The 21785-nt window shown below is 38.4% G+C and overlaps 1 protein-coding gene across 1 annotated transcript in view; it reads right to left on the bottom strand.

Moving 5' to 3' along the window:
* Positions 1-21785, bottom strand: part of LOC124551228 (microtubule-associated protein futsch-like) — a 365786-nt gene that overhangs the window by 214830 nt on the left and 129171 nt on the right. Inside the window, exons 17-19 of the mRNA XM_047126221.1 lie at positions 8756-8929; positions 8151-8324; positions 7467-7625 (exon numbers count right to left, since the gene is read on the bottom strand). Coding sequence (XP_046982177.1) covers positions 7467-7625; positions 8151-8324; positions 8756-8929 — 507 coding nt within the window. The remainder of the gene's footprint in view (positions 1-7466; positions 7626-8150; positions 8325-8755; positions 8930-21785) is intronic.

Genomic DNA, 21785 nt, shown 5'->3' with positions numbered 1-21785 from the left:
TTTTGTGGTGTATACTTGTATGTAGGAACGTGTTGTTTTAAAAGTTTATGTTGTAAGGCAAGCTGTTGATGTATTATTTTTGCGACATTGTCATGTCTTCTGGGGTATTCTGTATTTGCTAGTATTGTACATCCGCTTGTGATGTGATCTACTGTTTCTATTTGTTGTTTACAAAGTCTGCATTTATCCATTGTGGTATTGGGATCTTTAATAATATGCTTGCTGTAATACCTGGTGTTTATTGTTTGATCCTGTATTGCAATCATGAATCCTTCTGTCTCACTGTATATATTGCCTTTTCTTAGCCATGTGTTGGATGCGTCTTGATCGATGTGTGGCTGTGTTAGATGATACGGGTGCTTGCCATGAAGTGTTTTCTTTTTCCAATTTACTTTCTTCGTATCTGTTGATGTTATGTGATCTAAAGGGTTGTAGAAGTGGTTATGAAATTGCAGTGGTGTAGCCGATGTATTTATATGAGTGATTGCCTTGTGTATTTTGCTAGTTTCTGCTCGTTCTAGAAAGAACTTTCTTAAATTGTCTACCTGTCCATAATGTAGGTTTTTTATGTCAATAAATCCCCTTCCTCCTTCCTTTCTGCTTAATGTGAATCTTTCTGTTGCTGAATGTATGTGATGTATTCTATATTTGTAGCATTGTGATCGTGTAAGTGTATTGAGTGCTTCTAGGTCTGTGTTACTCCATTTCACTACTCCAAATGAGTAGGTCAATATTGGTATGGCATAAGTATTTATAGCTTTTGTCTTGTTTCTTGCTGTCAATTCTGTTTTCAGTATTTTTGTTAGTCTTTGTCTATATTTTTCTTTTAGTTCTTCTTTAATATTTGTATTATCTATTCCTATTTTTTGTCTGTATCCTAGATATTTATAGGCATCCGTTTTTTCCATCGCTTCTATGCAGTCGCTGTGGTTGTCCAATATGTAATCTTCTTGTTTAGTGTGTTTTCCCTTGACTATGCTATTTTTCTTACATTTGTCTGTTCCAAAAGCCATACTTACATCATTGCTGAATCCTTCTGTTATCTTTAGTAATTGGTTGAGTTGTTGATTTGTTGCTGCCAGTAGTTTTAGATCATCCATGTATAGCAAATGTGTGATTTTGTGTGGGTATGTTCCAGTAATATTGTACCCATAATTTGTATTATTTAGCATGTTGGATAGTGGGTTCAGAGCAAGGCAGAACCAGAAAGGACTTAATGAGTCTCCTTGGTATATTCCACGCTTAATCTGTATTGGCTGTGATGTGATATTATTTGAATTTGTTTGGATATTAAGTGTGGTTTTCCAATTTTTCATTACTATGTTTAGGACCTGTATCAATTTAGGATCTACTTTGTATATTTCCAATATTTGTAGTAACCATGAGTGGGGTACACTATCAAAAGCTTTTTGGTAATCAATGTATGCGTAGTGTAGCGACCTTTATTTAGTTTTAGCTTGATATGTCACCTCTGCATCTATTATCAGTTGCTCTTTACATCCTCGTGTTCCTTTGCAACAGCCTTTTTGTTCTTCATTTATAATTTTGTTCTGTGTTGTATGTGTCATTAATTTCTGAGTAATGACTGAAGTTAATATTTTGTATATTGTTGGTAGGCATGTTATGGGGCGATATTTAGCTGGGTTCGCTGCGTCTGCTTGATCTTTAGGTTTCAGATATGTTATTCCGTGTGTAAGTGTATCAGGGAATGTGTATGGGTCTGCAATGTAACTGTTAAATAATTTAGTTAGATGTGAATGTGTTGAGGTGAACTTCTATAACCAGAAATTTGCTATTTTATCATTTCCAGGGGCTTTCCAATTGTGAGTAGAATTAATTGCTTGGGTGACTTCATGTTGCAAAATTATCACTTCAGGTATTTGTGGTATCATCTTGTATGTGTCTGTTTCTGCTTGTATCCACCGTGCATGCCTGTTATGTTGTACCGGGTTTGACCATATGTTGCTCCAGAAGTGTTCCGTGTCTGTTATGTTTGGTGGATTGTTTATTTTAATGTGTGTGTTATCTATCGTCTGGTAAAATTTCTTTTGGTTTGTTTTGAATGTTTGGTTTTGTTTCCTTCTATTTTCACTTTTTTTGTATCTTCTGAGTCGTTTGGCTAATACTTGTAATTTCTGCTTCTTTTCGTCTAATTGCTCTGTCGCTTCTTGTTGTGAGATTTTACCTAACCTTTTTCGTTTTTTTTCTGAGATTTCATTTCTTATAAATTGTGTTAGCTGTCCGATGTCTTTACTCAGTTTTTCTATTTTGATCTGTAGCCTGTGTTGCCATGCTGGTTTTGTGGGTTTCTTCTGTGTGTTGGTTGGTTCTGATCTCTGCCTAGTGTGTATATTTAGTGTAGTGAGTGCTCCTATATAAACCAGTAGTTGTAACTCTTCCATAGTTGTGTTTTCATTTATTTTGTTGTGTATGATTGTGTTGATAGTTTTTATTGTTGTTTCGACTTGTGGGTTATTTGGTGGTCTATGCAAGAATGGTCTAATGTCTGTATTTGTGTCTTTGTATTCTATATATGTTAGCTATAGAATACAAAGACACAAACACAGACATTAGTTAGTTAGTTAGTTAGTTAGTTATTATTATTATTATTCCTTCTGGTTTATCCACATTTTCACCCCCATCAAGCCATTTTAGTTTCCCTTGTTTTTTATTATTTTGCAAACATCTGTAAACATTCTGCTTAATGATAGAGACCCCAGTCTATTTACGTGCAGTCCATGCTTTCCTTGGCAGTTTACTTTTAGGAATTTATTTGGATCTATGAACACTACTCCAAGTCTATCACACTGTGCTTTTATGGCACAATTTATTATGTAGACATATTTATCACTTACAGATCACCTTTTTATTACTGCACTGATTGTGAGCTGGGAACCTGGATAGACACTTCTAGCTAAATGAATCAAGCTCCTTGGTCATTGGTGATTTCTTCTTCATTGCTAATTTTTATCGAATTCTTTCCAATGTGTACTAGCACACCACTACAGTTACGCTCAGGTTCATTTTCTGCAGTGTGTTGTTTTGAGTTTTCCATATTTTTTAGATGGTTGTTTAGTTGTTGTATTCTAATTTATGATAATTCACTTGGCACATCTGATATATTAGACCTAAAGTTTTGATCATTAATACTGCTTATTCATGAGCGCGAGTTTTCATGGTATTGTTTTGTTTCCATTTTTCGGCTTTCACACACAATGGACTGTTTCTCTGATCCTAATCTATTATTTTCTTTACCTGGAGTCACTGTGTTGATGTTTATTGGCTAACCGCTGATGTGTGCACACGGATTAAAGCAATGTTATTCTGCTTTTGTTCCACAGGTTTCTAACACATCGAACTCTTTTTCTCATAATAATTATCATTTTCTTGTTTTAAAATTGAGATTTCACTTTTCAGCACCTTAAAATCATTTCAAAGTATTTTGATGGGATGTTTCGAAATGTAAACAGCCGAGACACGTCCATAAAAAATTATCACTGACGTATTTCAAGTTTATTTTGGTTTGCTGTTCATGCAACCACTAGTCACACTTAACATACAGGATTCCTTTTATCACCTTCTTTTTACATCTTTTTACATTCTTTACATAATGAACTGTTCAATTTTTCCATTTCTGATAAGAGCGGAACACTAACCGTTCGTATGGGCACCATCTTGTGCAACACAACTGGTTCTTTATTGTTGTTGTTGTTGTTGTTGTGGTCTTCAGTCCTGAGACTGGTTTGATGCAGCTCTCCATGCTACTCTATCCTGTGCAAGCTTCTTCATCTCCCAGTACCTACTGCAACCTACATCCTTCTGAATCTGCTTAGTGTATTGATCTCTTGGTCTCCCTCTACGATTTTTACCCTCCACGCTGCCCTCCAATGCTAAATTTGTGATCCCTTGATGCCTCAAAACATGTCCTACCAACCGATCCCTTCTTCTAGTCAAGTTGTGCCACAAACTTCTCTTCTCCCCAATCCTATTCAATACCTCCTCATTAGTTACGTGATCTACCCACCTTATCTTCAGCATTCTTCTGTAGCACCACATTTCGAAAACTTCTATTCTCTTCTTGTCCAAACTGGTTATCGTCCATGTTTCACTTCCATACATGGCTACACTCCATACAAATACTTTCAGAAACGATTTCCTGACACTTAAATCTATACTCGATGTTAACAAATTTCTCTTCTTCAGAAACGATTTCCTTGCCATTGCCAGTCTACATTTTATATCCTCTCTACTTCGGCCATCATCAGTTATTTTACTCCCTAAATAGCAAAACTCCTTTACTACTTTTAAGTGTCTCATTTCCTAATCTAATTCTTTATTAAGAATTCTTTATTAACACGAAGTAATAAGTGCTGTCAGCAAATGATATCAAGTTGTTTCATATTTCCCTATGATGTTTGACACTATCCCTCACAAGTGAGTTCTAATCAAATTCCTGCAGAACTTCAGGAATTTTTGAGTCTTATAGTGACCAGCTGAGAACCAAACTTCTCACTGGGGAAGTATGCATTACAATAGAAAATGTAAGCGAAATGTCGAAGGAAGTGGACAGCAAAATTAAAATATTATGGGCTGATCAGGCTTTCAAAAATATTTACATTATACATGAGAATACAACAAAAGAATTAGTTGTGCCATCCAGTCACTCAGAGGCTGATGCTGAACAGTAAAGACTGTTATAAAAATGTAGGAAGTTTTTCAAACATTATTTGATGAGAAGTACCAGTCAAAAAGTGTACAGAAAAAAGTTATCCTTGAAAAATCAAATTCAAATTTCTGTGAAAAGGAACAAGGAGATTACAAGACCTATTTTGAATAGCATATGAATTAAATAAAATGCCTGTATGAACAATTAACAAAGACCTTCTCAAAGTAATTAGCAGAACGCCAACCCGTGTTCCGGAGAAGGTGATAGGCCTTAAGTGGACTAAAGTGAAAACAGCATCAGACATTTTTGAAGGATATGAACATACTGAATACCCGCCAAACTGGAGAGGAAACTAAAGAATGCCGAAAGGATGATTTGAATAAAATGTTCATGTGTCATTGGATTAATGACGAGAGATGTGTTCTAAGAATAGAAACAATCATCAGTATTGTGGAACAACCTAGAGATGCCTTTATCTAACAGTCAACAAGGAGATGAAATATTGTGGTTTGATGAGCATCCTTTAATTCAACAACTGTATTGATATCAATAAGAAGAAAATTTGCACTCCCACCTCCTAAATACATAAGTATACAAGTAGTTATGATATATTGCTATTTTCTTAAAATCATGAATGCTACACAAATAAGAAAGGTATTTACTTAAAATAGCTGGTAAAAAAAACTGCTTTAATATCTATGCACTACAAAATGAAACACAGTTATGTGGTATCATAAAGAAACTGAATGATTTCTCTAGTGAGATTTTTTCCTTTATCTGTATACCTTTTGTGCTGAATTTCTATCATTAGAAGTGACTGAGGTGACCGAGTTTCTATTAAGACTCTTGACTTCGTCAACTGTCCTCAGCTCACTGCTGCTACATTTTCTCTTTTCCGAGCGATCCAGTCTTGGTTCAGACTTGGAACATCTTCGATATCCATTTGCTGAAGTCACAGAAGCTTCCTGCATTGTGATAATGTGAAGTCACAAATCAATTCATATACTGGCCTGTCAAAGGAGTTGGTATACTGTGTGTGCTCTTTGCTACTTTAGCCCTTCCATAACCAGAAAGTTCCTTACACTTCCCCGTAATGTCCTTTCACCAAATAAAGCTGCATAATCACAGAGGTATGGTAGGAGAAAAAAAGAAAAAGAAAGAAAGAAAGAAAGAATGAGAAAAACCAAGGAACAAGTTAGCATACATCCCATAACCTAGAAAATAAGTTCCAAAAAATGATGTTCAAAAAGTACTTGCACAACTTTTTCCTATTTAATACAACACCACAACAGCACAAAATTTACAATACAAGTTACCCTGATTTTCAGTGCATTTGATCTATTATTGCCCAAGTTTAAAAGTTTTCCAATAACCTCGGAAAAAAAGTTTTTAGATGAATATCAAGCTATGCACACCCACTTCTTTCACAACTCCATAAGAGCTGAATTGGTGGCCTCTTTAAGTGTACTAAACAAATGGAAATCTGACAGGGCAAGATAAGGACTCTATGCAAGTTGTTCCAACACTTCTAAATGCGTATCCTGCAGAGTATGAACACTGTGGGTGGCAATATATGAATGCACATTGACACGCAAAAACAAAACACTGTTTGACAATTCATCTCCATGTTAGTTCCAAATTGCAGGCTTTTTAGTTCCAAATTGCAGGCTTCAACTCGTTGCTAAGCATATCACTGAAATGTTGACTTCTGTTGATCCCCTTTGAAAGTAATGTTCCAGAAATGGCGTGTGTGTGTCCCAAAATATCAAGAACATAATTTTTCCTGTAATGGAATGACTCTCGAATTCATTTTAGGCTGGAAATCTGAGTTGTTTCCATGCCACACTCTTGTGTTTGGTCAGGCTCTAGCATTTGCTCTCTGGTTCACAGCAATGAACCCACGTTTAATCTCCAGTGATGGATAGTTACAAAAAATTTCACCTTCATTAACAGTCCAATAGCTATTGAGAAATTCTCATACGACTGCACTTGTTTGCTTCATTGTATTACTTCACCAAAGTTTAGACCGTTATGGATGACGTCATATGCAGAATCATAGGTAATGTACACTCGGTTTGCCATTTCATCGGACGCAAATGTCAGTTATTCTAAATAAGGCAAAAGTCTTTCCCAGTAACATATGTGAGTCAACGTTGTGTTCTTTCTCGTCCTTTTTATGTTTGGGCAATTTTGAACCGTGCAGTCCACTGGTAAAAACTTTTCCATGGTAACACATTGGCCCCACACAGTTTTAAAAGTTTTCTGTGGAATCCAGCTCCTGATGCACCTTCAGAGCACAAGAAATAGATCACAGAATGTTATTCTCCAATTTTGCAAATTGAGAGTGGCACTTCGCAAGAGTGCAAAGTGAATTTACATGATAACATTGAAACTTACCAAAAGCAAAGAGAACAGTGCCACCTAGGAGCTGGTGAGTGCAGTACGTTATACTGGGAACCTAATGACGATTAGAACTAAAGTGAATATATTTACTTTCTTTTGCTCGTGTATCTACTGTCTCCAAATAAATGAAATATGATGGTTCATTGGCATCTTCTAAATCAATAACTGATTGGTATTAACAAGAGGAAAAAAATGTGTGTGCTCACCTCTACAGATATATATAAGTGTGCCAACAGTGAATACAATGCAGTGCAATTTTTTAAGACATGAACGTCATACAAATCAGAACATACTAAAAAAGTGAATTCCTTCCTTAAAATCTACATACTGAATAATGACTAGATTAATGAACAAACTACATCGTCTAAACCAAAAATTGTTAGCTCTATTTCTATACCTTATGTGCTGAGTTTCTATTATCAACTGCAGGAGAACTCTTTTCCTTGTCCATTGTCTTTAGGCCACTGCTGCTCCTTGTTCTCTTTTCCAGTTCTTCTGGTCTTGTTTCAGACTTTGAACGATGTCTAGATTTATTTGCTGCAGTCACAGGAGCCTCCTATAGTGAGAATGTGACGTCACAAATCAATTTGCACATTAGACTGCCTGCAAGAGTTTGTATTCCGTGTGTGCTTTTCATTTCTGTAGTAGTGCAGGACACAGAGGATCCTTTACACTCTCCTTTAATGTACAGACAACAAATATTTGATTTGATAATGTTATAACATCACAAATGTACTGGCAGCAAAGAATAAATGCAGAGGTGCTGTAGTCCAAAAGGCAGCCGTAAAGTCAGTGTACAACACGTAAGTTAAAAAAATAAACTCCAAAAATGATGTTTTTATATCATGTTGCTCAGCCTGAAACGGAAACTGCACTTCTAATGGAACTTATTTTACAGCACTTCTTTAACACACCACTTTGTGTGTGTGTGTGTGTGTGTGTGTGTGTGTGTGTGTGTGTGAAATCAGAGCATATTCAAAAAAGTGGATTTCCTTTCTTAACATGTACATGCTAAATAATGACTGGAATAGTGAACAAACTGTATTGTCTAATCCAAAAATTGTTAACTCTAATTCTATACCTTATGTGCTGAGTTTCTATTATCATCAGCTTTGACAGACTCTGCAGGAGAACTCTTGTTCTTGTCCACTGTCTTTAGGCCACTGCTGCTCCTTGTTCTCTTTTCCAGTTCTTCTGGCCTCGTTTCAGACTTGGAACGATGTCTAGATTTATTTGCTGCAGTCACAAGAGCCTCCTGTAGAGAGAATGTGACATCACAAATCAATGCGTACATTAGCCTGCCGGGAAGAGTTTGTATTCTGTGTGTGCTTTTCATTTCTGTAGTAGTGCAGGACACAGAGGATCCTTTACACTCTCATTTAACATACAACCAACAAATAATGTTATATCATCACATATGTACTGGCAGCACAGAATAAATGCAGAAGTGTTGTAGTCCAAAAGGCAATCAGAATGTAAATCAGTGTACTACACATAAGTTTAAAAAAATGGACTTCAAAAGTGATGCTTTTATGTCAGGCTGCCCAGCCTGAAACAGAGAGAGAGAGAGAGAGAGAGAGAGAGAGAGAGGGGGGGATCATTAAATGGACTCCTCTTCCCCGTCTTACAGATCTATGCATTTGTTATCACAATGATACTGAAAAACTTTTAGCTTTATATGCATACCTCCTGTGTAGACTTTTTACTGCTGTCAGCATTAACTTCTTCTGTATCATGACTCTTGGCTTGGTCCATGGTGCTCTGGTTGTTCCTCCTCTTTTTCTTTCTTTCCAGGTCTTCTGGTACTTGGTCAGCCTTGAAACGCTTTCCTTGTATGCTTACCGAAGTGGTAGGAGCCCGCTGCAACATGAGAATCGGGAGTCATACACCACATCGTATGTCAGTGCTTCTGTGTATGCATGTGAGCCTCATTACCTCAAACATGGCAGTTTTAACGCGCAATATTTTCTCGGTCTTTGAACCTCACAGTGTTTCATTCAATACTTGAGCTTTCTCAAATACTCACCATTGTCTTCATCAGGAACAAACCGACACCCAGGCCAGTCATGTGTACCTTAAACATACACTGGTCCTGATAGTCAGGCAATTTATGACAATAAAAATGTGAATAATTTCGGAAGATCTAGTTTTATATCAAATATAATAGAGGTTAAACATTTTGTACATGCTTTCCGCCACAGGAAACATTGAAACTGTAGAAGTATCAATGTTAACATCTAAGTGCATGCTGAAAGACACAAGCACTACTGAGGCATCTTTGCTGAAAGGCGCAAGTATTACTGAGGCATCAATTTAATAAGTCACGGGTGCAAAATACTACACTAATTATCTATAGAAAACTGCAATAACTGGCAGAAGATTAGTTTGTCTTCTGGGGAAATGTAGCAACATATGACAGAGTACTGACCCTACAACTTATTCTTAGACCATAAGTAAAGGACAAATCAAAATTTATTGCATTTGTAAATTTACAAAAAATTTTTGACAATGATCAATAGAATACAATCTTTGACACTCTGAAGTTATCAGGGATAAAGAACAACAGTCAAAATGTTATTTAGCCTTGTATAGAAATCAGATTGCAGTCGAAGGACATCAGAGAGAGTGTAACGTTGAGAAGAGACTGAGACAGGATTGTAGCCTAACTACAATGATACACATCTGTACATTATACTAGCACTAAAGGAAATAAAGGAGAAAATCAGAAAAAAAACATTAGCATTCAGGGACAAGAGAAAAAAACTGTAAGGTTTGCATATGACATTGTAATTTTGTCATAGAGTCAGTGATAGATTATAAGATCCATCAAATGGAAAGGTGAGTCTCTTGAAAAGAGGTTGTAAGATAAGCATAAGAAGAAAAACAAGGGCAGGGGAGTGTAAAGAGCAAATTAGATTGGAAAATCTAAGGAGTAATAAACAAGTTTTGCAGCTTGGGCCGAAAAGAACTGATGGCGAGTGAAGTAAAGAGGGCTCAGAATGCAGATTAATAACAGCAAGAAGAATTTTTCTAAATGAGAGAGATATTTTTACACCTAATAAAAAGCATCAAGGACTATTTTCATAAAGTATTTGTCTGGAGCATAAACTTTTATGGAAGTAAATAATTCAGACAAGATGAGAATACAAGCTTTGAGTGTAAACTTGTATTGAAGTAAATACGAGGGCAGTTCAGAAAGTAACCTCCGATTGGTCACAGTGCGGGTTGTGCGGGGAGTAGCGACGTCATCTGTGCATTCACGCACTCAACAGGTCAGTTGGCATCAAGCCGTGGTCGAGTGAACATCGTACCTGCGCTAGTTTACTTTTTGTGGCAGTTTGAAATGTCTGCTGCAATAGAAAACCCCGCCAAATGTGAAGTGCGTGCTGTCATAAGGTTTTTTACAGCCAAAGGATATTCTGCAGCAGCTATTCATCATGAGCTTTGTGCCGTGTACGGACCAAGAGTTATGAGTGAAGGAGTTGTCCGTGAATGGGTACGTTTATTTAAAAGTGGACGAGAAAACGTTCATGAGGAAGAGAGGAGTGGTAGACCATCATTGGTGACTGACGAACTCGTTCAGACAGTTGATGCAAAAGTTCGTGAAAATCGACGTTTCTCAATGTCGGAGTTGTCTACTGGTTTTCCACAGATTTCTAAGACTCTCTTGTACGAGATAGTGACAGCAAGATTGGGTTACCGTAAGTTCTGTGCACGATGGGTGCCCAAAATTCTTACCGACCACCACAAAACTCAAAGAATGGCCTCTGCATTAGACTTTCTGTCACGTTATGAGGACGAAGGAGAACCATTGTTAAACAGAATCGTGACCAGTGACGAAACCTGGATTAAGTACGTGAACCCTGAGACAAAAGAACAATCAAAGATGTGGGCACATTCAAATTCGCCTACCAAACCAAGAAAAGCCTCGCAAGATTTTTCTGCCAGAAAACTGATGGCAACGGTGTTTTGGGATGCCAAAGGGGTGTTGTTGGTTGAATTCATGGAACGTGGTACGACCATTAATCAAGACGTGTACTGTGAAACAATAAAAAAGTTACGACGGGCTATACAGAACAAACGCCGTGGTATGCTGACTTCCGGTATCGTTTTTTTGCACGATAACGCCCGTCCTCACTCTGCTCGCAGAACAACGGCCCTTCTTGAGTCCTTCAAGTGGGACGTTATCAACCATCCACCTTACAGCCCAGACCTGGCGCCAAGTGATTATCACCTCTTCATGCATTTGAAGAAATGGCTCGGGTCACAGCGGTTTGATGACGACGAAGAGCTCAAAGATGCGGTCACAGGCTGGCTCCAGGCACAAGCAGGTGATTTTTATGCAGAAGGAATTTCAAAGCTTGTGAAGAGATACGATAAGTGCCTCAATCGCTATGGAGACTATGTAGAAAAATAGTGCAAAGATGTAGTTGTAAGATGTATATATTAAAATATTTTTATTTAACTTGGTGTATTTTTTTAAATCAACCGGAGGTTACTTTCTGAACGGCCCTCGTAATTCAGACAAGAAGAAAATACAATAAAGGGGTGCTTAAACAAAAGGAGACGATAAAAAAATTATGGCCCAACTAGACAAAAAGAAGACAGGCTGATAGGACACATCCCTTGGCATCAATAATAAAACTATTTTGTAATGAGGAGAAGTGGAAAGGGAGGGGGAACCGTAGGGGACACCACAGCAATAAAGCACGCAGGTTCGAATTGATATAGATTGTAGTAGTTACACTGAGATAAAAGGACTTCAGACGATATACTCGTGTGGAGAACTGCATCAAATCTGTTTCATCAGATTACTTCTTCATCCTTTCTTGTGTATCACTGTGATCGGCAAAACTTGATAGCCTTCAGGTAATGATCTTTGTCAATGTGTGGTTGTGTATGCCTGTTAAAAATGGCGCTATTTCATCAGCATACGCTGAAAGGAACCTAACACACATCCAATCTGACCTGAAGAATTTCTTTTAAGTGACTTAAGCTGCTTACTACATCAGCACATCAAATAGTATATATTCATGATAGCAGACCATTGGCAGATTAGGGAGAGTTCCAACTTAAATGTAGGTGGTTACTTGGTGGATAAACCCAGTCCAGTACTCTGTTTGACACACACAGTTATTACAGCTGAGCTAGTGCTCTCCTTCAGGAGCTCACTGCATTCTTTTTCTGTACGCTCACTTCAGTTTCAGGATTTGACGTGCAGTCATGCTCTGTTTGACTTGTAGTAACAGTTAACCTTTAAACATTTCTTTTCCAGCTCTGATGAATTTACTATCAGGTGGAATATTAATAAAGTGAGCGCTAGATCTCAAATCTTGCTGAAACTGCAGACACACTGAGTCCGCATCATAATGCTGGTTTTGTTGTACTGCATTTCCTGCTTATATTCCAGGCTGATATGCTCACCTGTCTCAGTGGGCTCTTTCCCTGAACATCCTATCACCTCTCCTCAACTGCTTTGACGTGCTGATACACATACGACATGTCACGTGGGCACTGGATTCAGTCTTCCCACAGAGGCTCTCACAGTCTTTAACATTACAAGGCAAATCTTTCACTTCTGTTGATGAGATTTAAATGGATTCGGTGTGCGAAGTGCATATAAATAAAAAATAAATAAATAAAAAAAATTAAAAAAACTTATATTTACCATTTTGGTCTCGATCTCTTCCACAGCTGTGTTAATTTTGGACATACGCTATAAATAGTGTTGCAAAAGAATGTGTACTCAGATAAAAAATCCTGAGCATCTGTCACAGACCAAAGGAAGGCAAAGAAACAAGAAGAAAAACTGAGGTTTGCGTATTGACTCTTTGCTGCCACTGATCCATAAAAACTACAGATTTCCCACTAATACTTCACAGTCTGGATGGGGTCCATGCATTGAGCATATGTTCAAAACTGTTCACACTTCCTGAAGAAAATGGTAAGGTCAGCTGCCAAAACTGTGTGCAAATAAAGGAAATCATATGCCTGGCTAGAGCCCAAAAACATACCAACAATGAATCACATCAAGAAGACCTCAGAAATCATAGGTGATTCCATGTTTGTTGTTCTGTTGCTCATTGACAATCACAGTAGTTTCAGAAAGGGTCAACCACACATGTCCGAGGGCTACGTCCCGTGCTGGTGCAAAGAAAAAAGCATCAATATTTGATGTTATGCCTTTGAACGAACAGCTTCACAACCACATGCCACGTATGGCCTGTCCTGTTCGTAACTAGGAGAGTCATACCATTGGATATATCTATATCTCCATTCACATGCTAATAATAATTAACCATTCACATTTACACTCTACAAGCTGGCTTGCAGTGCATGCTGGAGTGTAGCGTAACCACTCCTCCACTTTCGTGTTCCATTCGTTAATGGTGTACTGGAAGAAACACTGTTAGTAAAGCATGTCATTTAGACATCAGTCTTTTGATTGGTTTGATGTAGCATCCCAGGACTACTGCTCCAGTGTCAACATTTTCAACTCAGAAAGGCTCTTACATCCAACATCTTCAGTTATTTGTTGCTTACCGTATTTACTCGAATCTAAGCCGCACCTGAAAAATGACACTCTAAGTAAAGGAAAAAAAATTTTCCCGAATCTAAGTCGCACCTGAAATTTGAGACTCGAAATTCAAGGGGAGAGAAGAGTTTTAGGCCGCATCTCCAAATTGAAACAAAGTTGGTCCATTGTAATATGAGACACAATTTAGTTCGAATGAATGACGGTACAGCTACAGTAGTTTGGTTCGAGTCATAAGCTTAGCAGTTAAGCTTTACCAGGTAGCAATTAAATGAAACTTAAATTTTTTTAATCGATGAAGAGAAGAATACAGGACTCGTAAGTATGAAACACAATATTTCTTGTGACCAGTGCAGCCTTATGACGAATGTCATTTTTGGATGAAACCAAAATTGACAACTTTTATTTCGTGACTGTTTTATTCACATGCTAAACACAAATACCCTGGATGTAGATAAATACATATTTGTAACACTGTAGCACTGCAAGTTGTAACTGTAGCTAGGCGTTCAGCACTGACGCGTCAATATGTTTAAACTTCACTTTGATGTTCCTAACCCAGACACCATACTGCTTTTCACCGATTTCAAATGAGTTACTTTCTATTTTGGGCACCGTGCCAGAACTATATGAGCATATGCTCACGTCTAAGGCTATAGCGAACATTAAGATGTCATTATTCCTTGGATAAGAGTGAACAGTTTGCACTTCCCCTGCAGTACATAACTACGTCCAACTGCTCTGTTTTACCAACAAGTGCTCTCTTCCCAGCAACAGTCTAATAGCCTCCTAAATGGGCCTGTTGTAGAGCGCGCATTGCAGCGTGGTGAGATTTCAGTATATATGTTCGTTCACATAGTCAGTCTACAAAACACAGGGCTGTGAGGGTGTCGGGGCAAATGAAGGTTTCAAGTATGCCTAACTAATATGGTAACAATTCACAACTAAGTCACCCACGCAGAACTGTGATACTGCAATAATTTGACAAATAAGGAGACAACGCGGTGTATTGTAATGCAACAAAAATGGGCAACAGTTTGTATCAATAAAATGTTGATTATTCCACAAATTGTGCACCAAACAAATAATTTTTAGGAATGAATAAGGACTACTGTTTTTGTCCCCCCCCCCTCCCCCAGAATATTGTGATAAGAGTAACAACTAAAAACAATAATATGGCTGAAACTTCCTGGCAGATTAAAACTGTGTGCCGAACTGAGACTCGAACTCGGGGACCTTGGCCTTTCGCAGGCAGGTGCTCTACCATCAGAGCTACCCAAGTACGACTCACAACTCATCCTCAGAGCTTCAATTCTGCTAGTTGGAGCAAGAAGCATGGGACATTCCATTTCGGAAATCGTTAGAAAATTCAATATTCTGAGATCCACAGTGTCAAGGGTGGTGAGAATACCAAACTTTAGGCATTACCTCCCATCACGGACAACACAGTGGCCAATAGCCTTTGTTTAATGACCGAGAGCAAATGCATTTGCTTAGAATTGTCAGTGTTAACAGAGAAACAGCATTGCATGAAATAACCGCAGAAATCAATGTAGGATGTGAGATGAATGTATCTGTTAGGCCACTGCAGCAAAATTTGGTGTTAAGATGCTGTTGCAAGTTGTTGACAAGGCACTGCACAAGCTGGTGATGGCTCCATAATGGTACGGACTGTGTTTGCATGGAATGGACTGGGTCTTCCAGTCCAACTTAACCGATTGTTGACTAAATATGGTCACATTTAGCTACTTGCAGACCACTTACAGCCACTGACAGACTTCATATTCCCAAACAATGATGGAATTTTTATGGATGACAATATGCCATGTCACCAGTTTACGAACAAAAAAGCAAAATTAACACACACACACAACACTTGATTTGTTATATATTTTGCATGTGATTTGAAAAATGAATCCTATCTACTTTCAACTTCTCAATGGTTATTACAAAACCATAATTAATTAACAGCTGCTAACTTTGAACGAAATTTTATATGATTCAAACTTACAGAGCCAAAATCAGTGATCTGATGTGGATGCAAACCACCTGCCCCCATTCCTTGTTCCCATTGGTGCGAGAGATTTTGGGGAGGGAACGGGAATGGAGGAATATGAAGGGGCATTGGTCACAATCTGGGAATCACAATCCACAATACTCTTCACGCGAGACAAAATCATAATGTTATGCAATCCATACACTAAAACATGAGTTTGGCGGCTGCAATTTTGATGCACACAATCTAAGAGGACTGTAAGCTGCAGAAATTAGGTTTTTAAGAACAACAGCTGGATACAGACTATCTGACACGACAAAAAGTACAACAATCAGGCAAGAACTATGACTTACAAACACAAACAGATCAAGGAGTATAGAAATAAGCGGAGAGATAACATCACAAGAGTGAAGAAAAATAGAATGTCTAAAATAATAAATAATTACTGGCCAACAAAGAAGTTTTATTACATGTTGCACAAGTTATTTGCATTGTATATTACAACAAAATGGAATGAATCATTTACTGGTTATTCAACAAACCTCATGCTTAAGTAGACTTAACCTTCTTCTTTAATTGAATTATTGAGCACTGGTGAAAACCAGTGTATATGATTCTTTCTGTTATGTTATTTAAAATTTATTTTGTTACTATATGTCTACAAAGAGGAATTTAATACTTGTATGTGATACAACAGAAATTATAGTACACTTTTGCCATCCTCATTAAAACTTCGTTTTTTTTATAAATTTTACTGTTATTTTTTTTAAAGTACTTGTCCTGGACTTTTTTGACTTGGGTACATTAATACTGTTACATTGTAATCAGAATGAAATCCAAATCCAATAGCAGGATCGACAGTGTAATATAACACTTAGCATTGAAACCACATTTACAACGAACAACAATCCACAGCCATAATAGAACTGAACTCCTGTTAGGAGAGTGCATCTATTTATACAAACAACAAACATCAAATACCCCAAAATGCTGCTATTTAAACAAACATAAAATACTCCAGACAATACAAACCCTCTAAATATGATAAACAGTAAACAACAAATAACTGCTGGTGGTCAGACTTGAACTGGTGATCAACAGCATGCAAGCCGGCGATGCTGCCACTACGCCACACTGCATGCACCACAGCCTGCAGCAATATTTTTACTGGCAACACTAACCGCTACGCTACTCTGCATGCACCAGAGCATACAGAAATATTTCTAATTGTTTGCATACCGCACGTGACGATTTCTTGTCACCGCCAGTGACTGCATCTTTGTTGTTATGTTCCATTTTACATGTTGCACAATAGGCCTGCATCTTCCTGTACCTTATTTTCTCTCTTCTCCTTTCCAGAGTTTTCATTAATGACTCAGACTTTGGATGCTCTTGAGATGAAGCTTGGAGCTGCACCTATTTAAATAAGAGTTTGAGGTACCTGACCAATGTAAAAGATAAATGACAAAGGTCAAATCAGCCGTAAGAGAGGGAAAAAGAAAGAGACTTTTGATCAGTGACATATTTTGCTGTCATGTTTGGAATTTTATTCTGAACCTGTGGTTAAAAAGTCACAAGTGGAAAAAATGAAAGATTAAAGTTTTACAGGTCCACTGATGACAAGGTCATTAGAGACAGACACGAGCTTAAATCGTAGGAACCGGACTGGCAAACATCCTGTTGGGATATTGTGCAAAATCTCACTTGGCAGTCACAGAGTCATTCAATTTATGAAAATAACTGGTAACAACAGTTAGTGAGGATATAAAGTGGCTATTTTGTAGATAAGGCAACAGGCAGGCTTTTATTTATTGTTGCACTGGAGATAGTAGTTGACCTACAGAAGAGATAGCTTATAAAATATTTGTACAGCCCACACAAGGACTTGTGTAGGTCTGCTGATGACACTGCAATTCCGTCAGAGATGGAAAAGGATTTGGAAGAGACACTGAACGAAATGGATACTGCCTTGAAAAGAGGTTATAAGATGAACATCAACAAAAGTAAAACAATGGTAATGGAAATTGGTAATCAGGCAATGACGAGAGAATTGCATTAGACTAGGAGACACTAAAAGTAGTACATGAATTTTGCTATTTGGGCAGAAAAATAACTGATGATCACAAAAGTAGAGAGGATATAAAATGCCAACTGGTAACAGTAAGTAAAGTATTTCTGAGAGAGAGAAATTTGTTAGCATGAAACAAATTTAAGTGTAAGGCAGCCTCTTCTGATGGTATTTGTTTGGAGTGTAGGCTTGTGTGGAAGTGAGACACGGATGATAAGCAATTAAGAAGACAAGTACAGAGAAGCTTTTCAAATGTGGTGAGACTACAGAAAAATACTGACGATTACACAGATAGAATGAATAACTGATGAGGTGGTATTAAATCGAAGGGGTGAAAAAAGAAAGTTATGGTGCAACTTGACTAAAAAAGGAATCAGATGAAGGCACATATCCTGAGGCATCAATGAATAGTCAATATGGTATTGGAGGGAAGTGTGACAGCTAAAAACTGTAGAGGGGGACCAAAGCTTGAACATAATAAACAGGTTCAAATGGATGTAGTTTGCAGTAGTTATGCAAACACGAAGAGGCTTGCACAGGACAAAGGAGTGTCGACAGCTGCAAAAAAGCAGTCTTTGGACTGAAGACCACAACAGCAACAACACACATACAAACATACATGACTGCTCAAGAGTAGGGGATTCGTAACAGTCTGAGGCAGCCATGATCATTCAGCATATGCAAGGAAGGGCCAGATGAGTGGTCACGGACTGGTGTTGCAGGAGAACACAAGGTATGTTTACACAGATCATAAAAATAGCATATTGCCAACAGCACATCCTGACGATGTTGTCTGGCAACACTGTGGCCACACAAATTGCAGCCATATGTACTACAACATTACTGGCCACTGTTGCCCAGCAACGCTTGTTTCAATGCTCTTGCAGGCTGTAAGTTTTTACGAGAGGCCACGCTACTGCCATAAATGAACTAATGTGTGCTAACGGGAGTGAGTGCTGCTCTACTGCTTTTACATTAAACAAGGATTGAAATAAGAAATGACACGATAAATCAGGCTTTGTGGATGCTTTCTTTTTCAAGTAAGAGGAATACTTAAGAAAATTTAACTAGTGGACTGATGTTAGAAACATACCTAGTCCAGAAATTTACCACAACATGAAGACACACTTTCAAATATCTAGTACACACAATTTGTCTGACAAATGATAAAACTGACACTATTATGAGACACTGCATACCAGTTACAACCCGATTGGTGATCACTTTTCAATTATTAACTGCTGGTGATTCACAGATAGGTTTAATATACCTCTTTTAAGTTCACTATTCATCAATAAGCCTCATGGCACCAGAAGTACACACTGCTGAAAGATTTTTATTTTCATTTTATTTTTGGTCACTGGCATACACCACTGTTTGCACTACCAATTCTTTCTTTAGTTACATCTTTAGACAGTATGACACTGAAAACATCAAAGGCAAACAATACAGATGAGGACCAACCTGCACTTCCGCTCTTTCTATGTAATTTCTTTGCCTCGCATTTGGCACAGATTTGAACATTGTGTTTATACAATAATTTTGACATCCCAGAACTGCCGATTGTAGAAGAAACGGATTTATAAAATTAATTGTTCTCTCATTTGTCCACTTCATTTCTGAACATGACAGACTTATGACAAGAAACCACTACAGCACACGTGGCAATATGTGTACACACAAACTTTTGAACAAAAGCAAAACAATATTGTTTTCGCTCTGACATTTGACTGCAGCACTTTCATTGAGACAAGTAGGAAATACAGATGAGAGCAACAGGGAAGCATTTACAGATGAGGACAGAGAAGATGGCTCCTTAACAGAAATACTGAAAACTGTGAACTGGCAGATACTTGAAGAGAGACCTGCAGTATATTCTGAAAACATGGATCACAAGAATGGTTAATCAAGACAGAATTCTTAAGCTCCAGGCATACTGCTTGCATAAAGTCTGCAGAGATACATTAAATTACACTGTGGATGAAGTGACACAGCAGCCAGGAGGGAACCACCAGTCCTCCCTAGCCCCGTGTTCTCATCTTCTGCCAACAAGAAGCCATTCCTCTGTCAGTGATGGTAAAGGACGTAGTTGTGCCACTGGCATTCCAACTGCAGCTGCCATAAAACAGATGTTGTAAAGAAGCAACGGTTCCCACACAAACATGGCAACTTCATGTTCAAAAGTGGAGATGTGCTTTAAACGTGGTCTTTGAAGTTAAGCTTCACCATGACTGATGTTAATGTAAATAGAAACTACTAATTTATTGTGAACAGTCGAAATTTACTTTTATTCACACTACTCATTTCTGGGCTTTAAACCTCATCATCAGGCAGAGTTATGCAAATTTTAATTTTAATAAGACACATAGGCCTACATGTTGTGTGTACGACATTTGGGTAATGTGGCACTATCAGACATTAGAGCCCAAAAAAAGAAAAAAATTATTGCAAGGCTCAAAATTTTGGGGAGGCCTTTGCTTGCAACAATGAATGATAATACAAAAATGGAGAGTGAGCCAGGGCAGTACCAACAAACCTTCAGAAGTTGTTCAGGGATACACAATGGGGAGAGCTCCGGCCTCCTAGCAGAGAGGAGTTCACAGCAGCTGCAGCTTATTGTTTCTATACAGATTGTATACATTTTTTAGTTTAGTGGCATTCTCACACTCTTCTGAGTAGCTGTTTATTTAGCTGTTTCTAGTGGTGTTATTTATTTTTGCTCTAAACGTTTTCATTGTTTTTGACTGTTTGTGTTGGATAAGTTCTGTTTCCAGAGTTGGGGTTACATTACCTGTGGTTCAGACAATAATTGATTAAAGGTGGATAGGGACTGCACCTGTTGTGTAAGGACACTTGAGGAATTGACCACTGTCTGTAAACAGATGGAAGCTGTGTCCAGTCATGGTTGACAGGCAACAGGCTGCTGCTCTGGACAGCAGTGGGGTTGGTGTGTCCGAGACAAATGCTTTGGAATTTCTAGAAACCATAGCATCATGTGGGCTCCCCGATGTTGCTGCATCTTCTGATTAGCACATCCCAGTCGGTTGATACTTACCTGGCGGCGATCGGCGAACATTTGTGGGGTCAAGAAACTCTGGTCAGAAGGCTAATGTGGGTACTGGCTGTGCGGGTGTCCCCTTAAACAAGGTTTGAGGCATTGCCTACTGCTGAAAGCACATCTCAGCCAGCACGAGATACCTAATCCGTTGAAACTGTGGCCGACCTTCCCGGAAGGTCCGAAGAAGTGCAGAGTGTGGGACTGCTTGTCAATGGGATCTCCAACGACAGCCAGTTGACGGAACCTGTCAGAAAAACAGGGGGCAGGTCAGGAAAGGAGTTCAGTGTCCACTCTGTTTGCTTGTCGGGTTATCTCGTATGAGACGCGGGAGATGCTCTGCCAGCACTAACTGAGCGCAATAGATGCATCCGGCTGCAAATAGTGGCTCACATAAGCACGAACAACACTTGTCATCTGGGTTCAGAGGCCATCCTCAGTTCCTGTATGCAGCTGGCTGATTTGGGGAAGACCCCGTGGGGTGCAAGCAGGGCTATCGTTTTGCAGCATCATTTACAGAACTGATACTGGTCCTCTTCTACACAGAATATTTGAAAGAACTTGCCCCTCTCTAGCAGCAGTGTACTTTAATCTTTGGAGGAGTGAAGTGTTCCCGATTACCGGAAAAAAGCACTGGTCATCCCAATTTTCAAGAATGGCCGTTGAACAACCTCGCTATATAAGCCTATATCTCTTACATTGTTCAGCTGTAGAATTCTGGAATATATTTTATGCTTGCACATCATGACACTTCTGTAAGAACCAAGATGTGTTTCGAAAACAATGATAGTTTGAAACCGAAATTGTTCTATTCATCCACAAGACACAGTATATACAGTCGCTCAGGTAGATTCCACGTTCCTCGACTTCCATATATCATTTGATACAGTTCCAAACTGCAGCCTAATGAACAAAATTTGAGCAACAGAATATCACACTAAATGTGTGATTGAATTGAAGAGTTACTCATGAACAGAACACAGTATGACATCCTGAACGGAGATAAGTCTTCAGACCACAAGTGACTTCATGTATACCCCATGGGAGTGTTATAGGACAACT

This window comes from Schistocerca americana, chromosome 9 (genome assembly GCF_021461395.2).
Source record: "Schistocerca americana isolate TAMUIC-IGC-003095 chromosome 9, iqSchAmer2.1, whole genome shotgun sequence".
Classification (NCBI taxonomy): Eukaryota; Metazoa; Arthropoda; class Insecta; order Orthoptera; family Acrididae; genus Schistocerca; species Schistocerca americana.
Note: the sequence above shows the minus strand (reverse complement) of the source record. Positions and strands in the feature narration are given on the sequence as shown.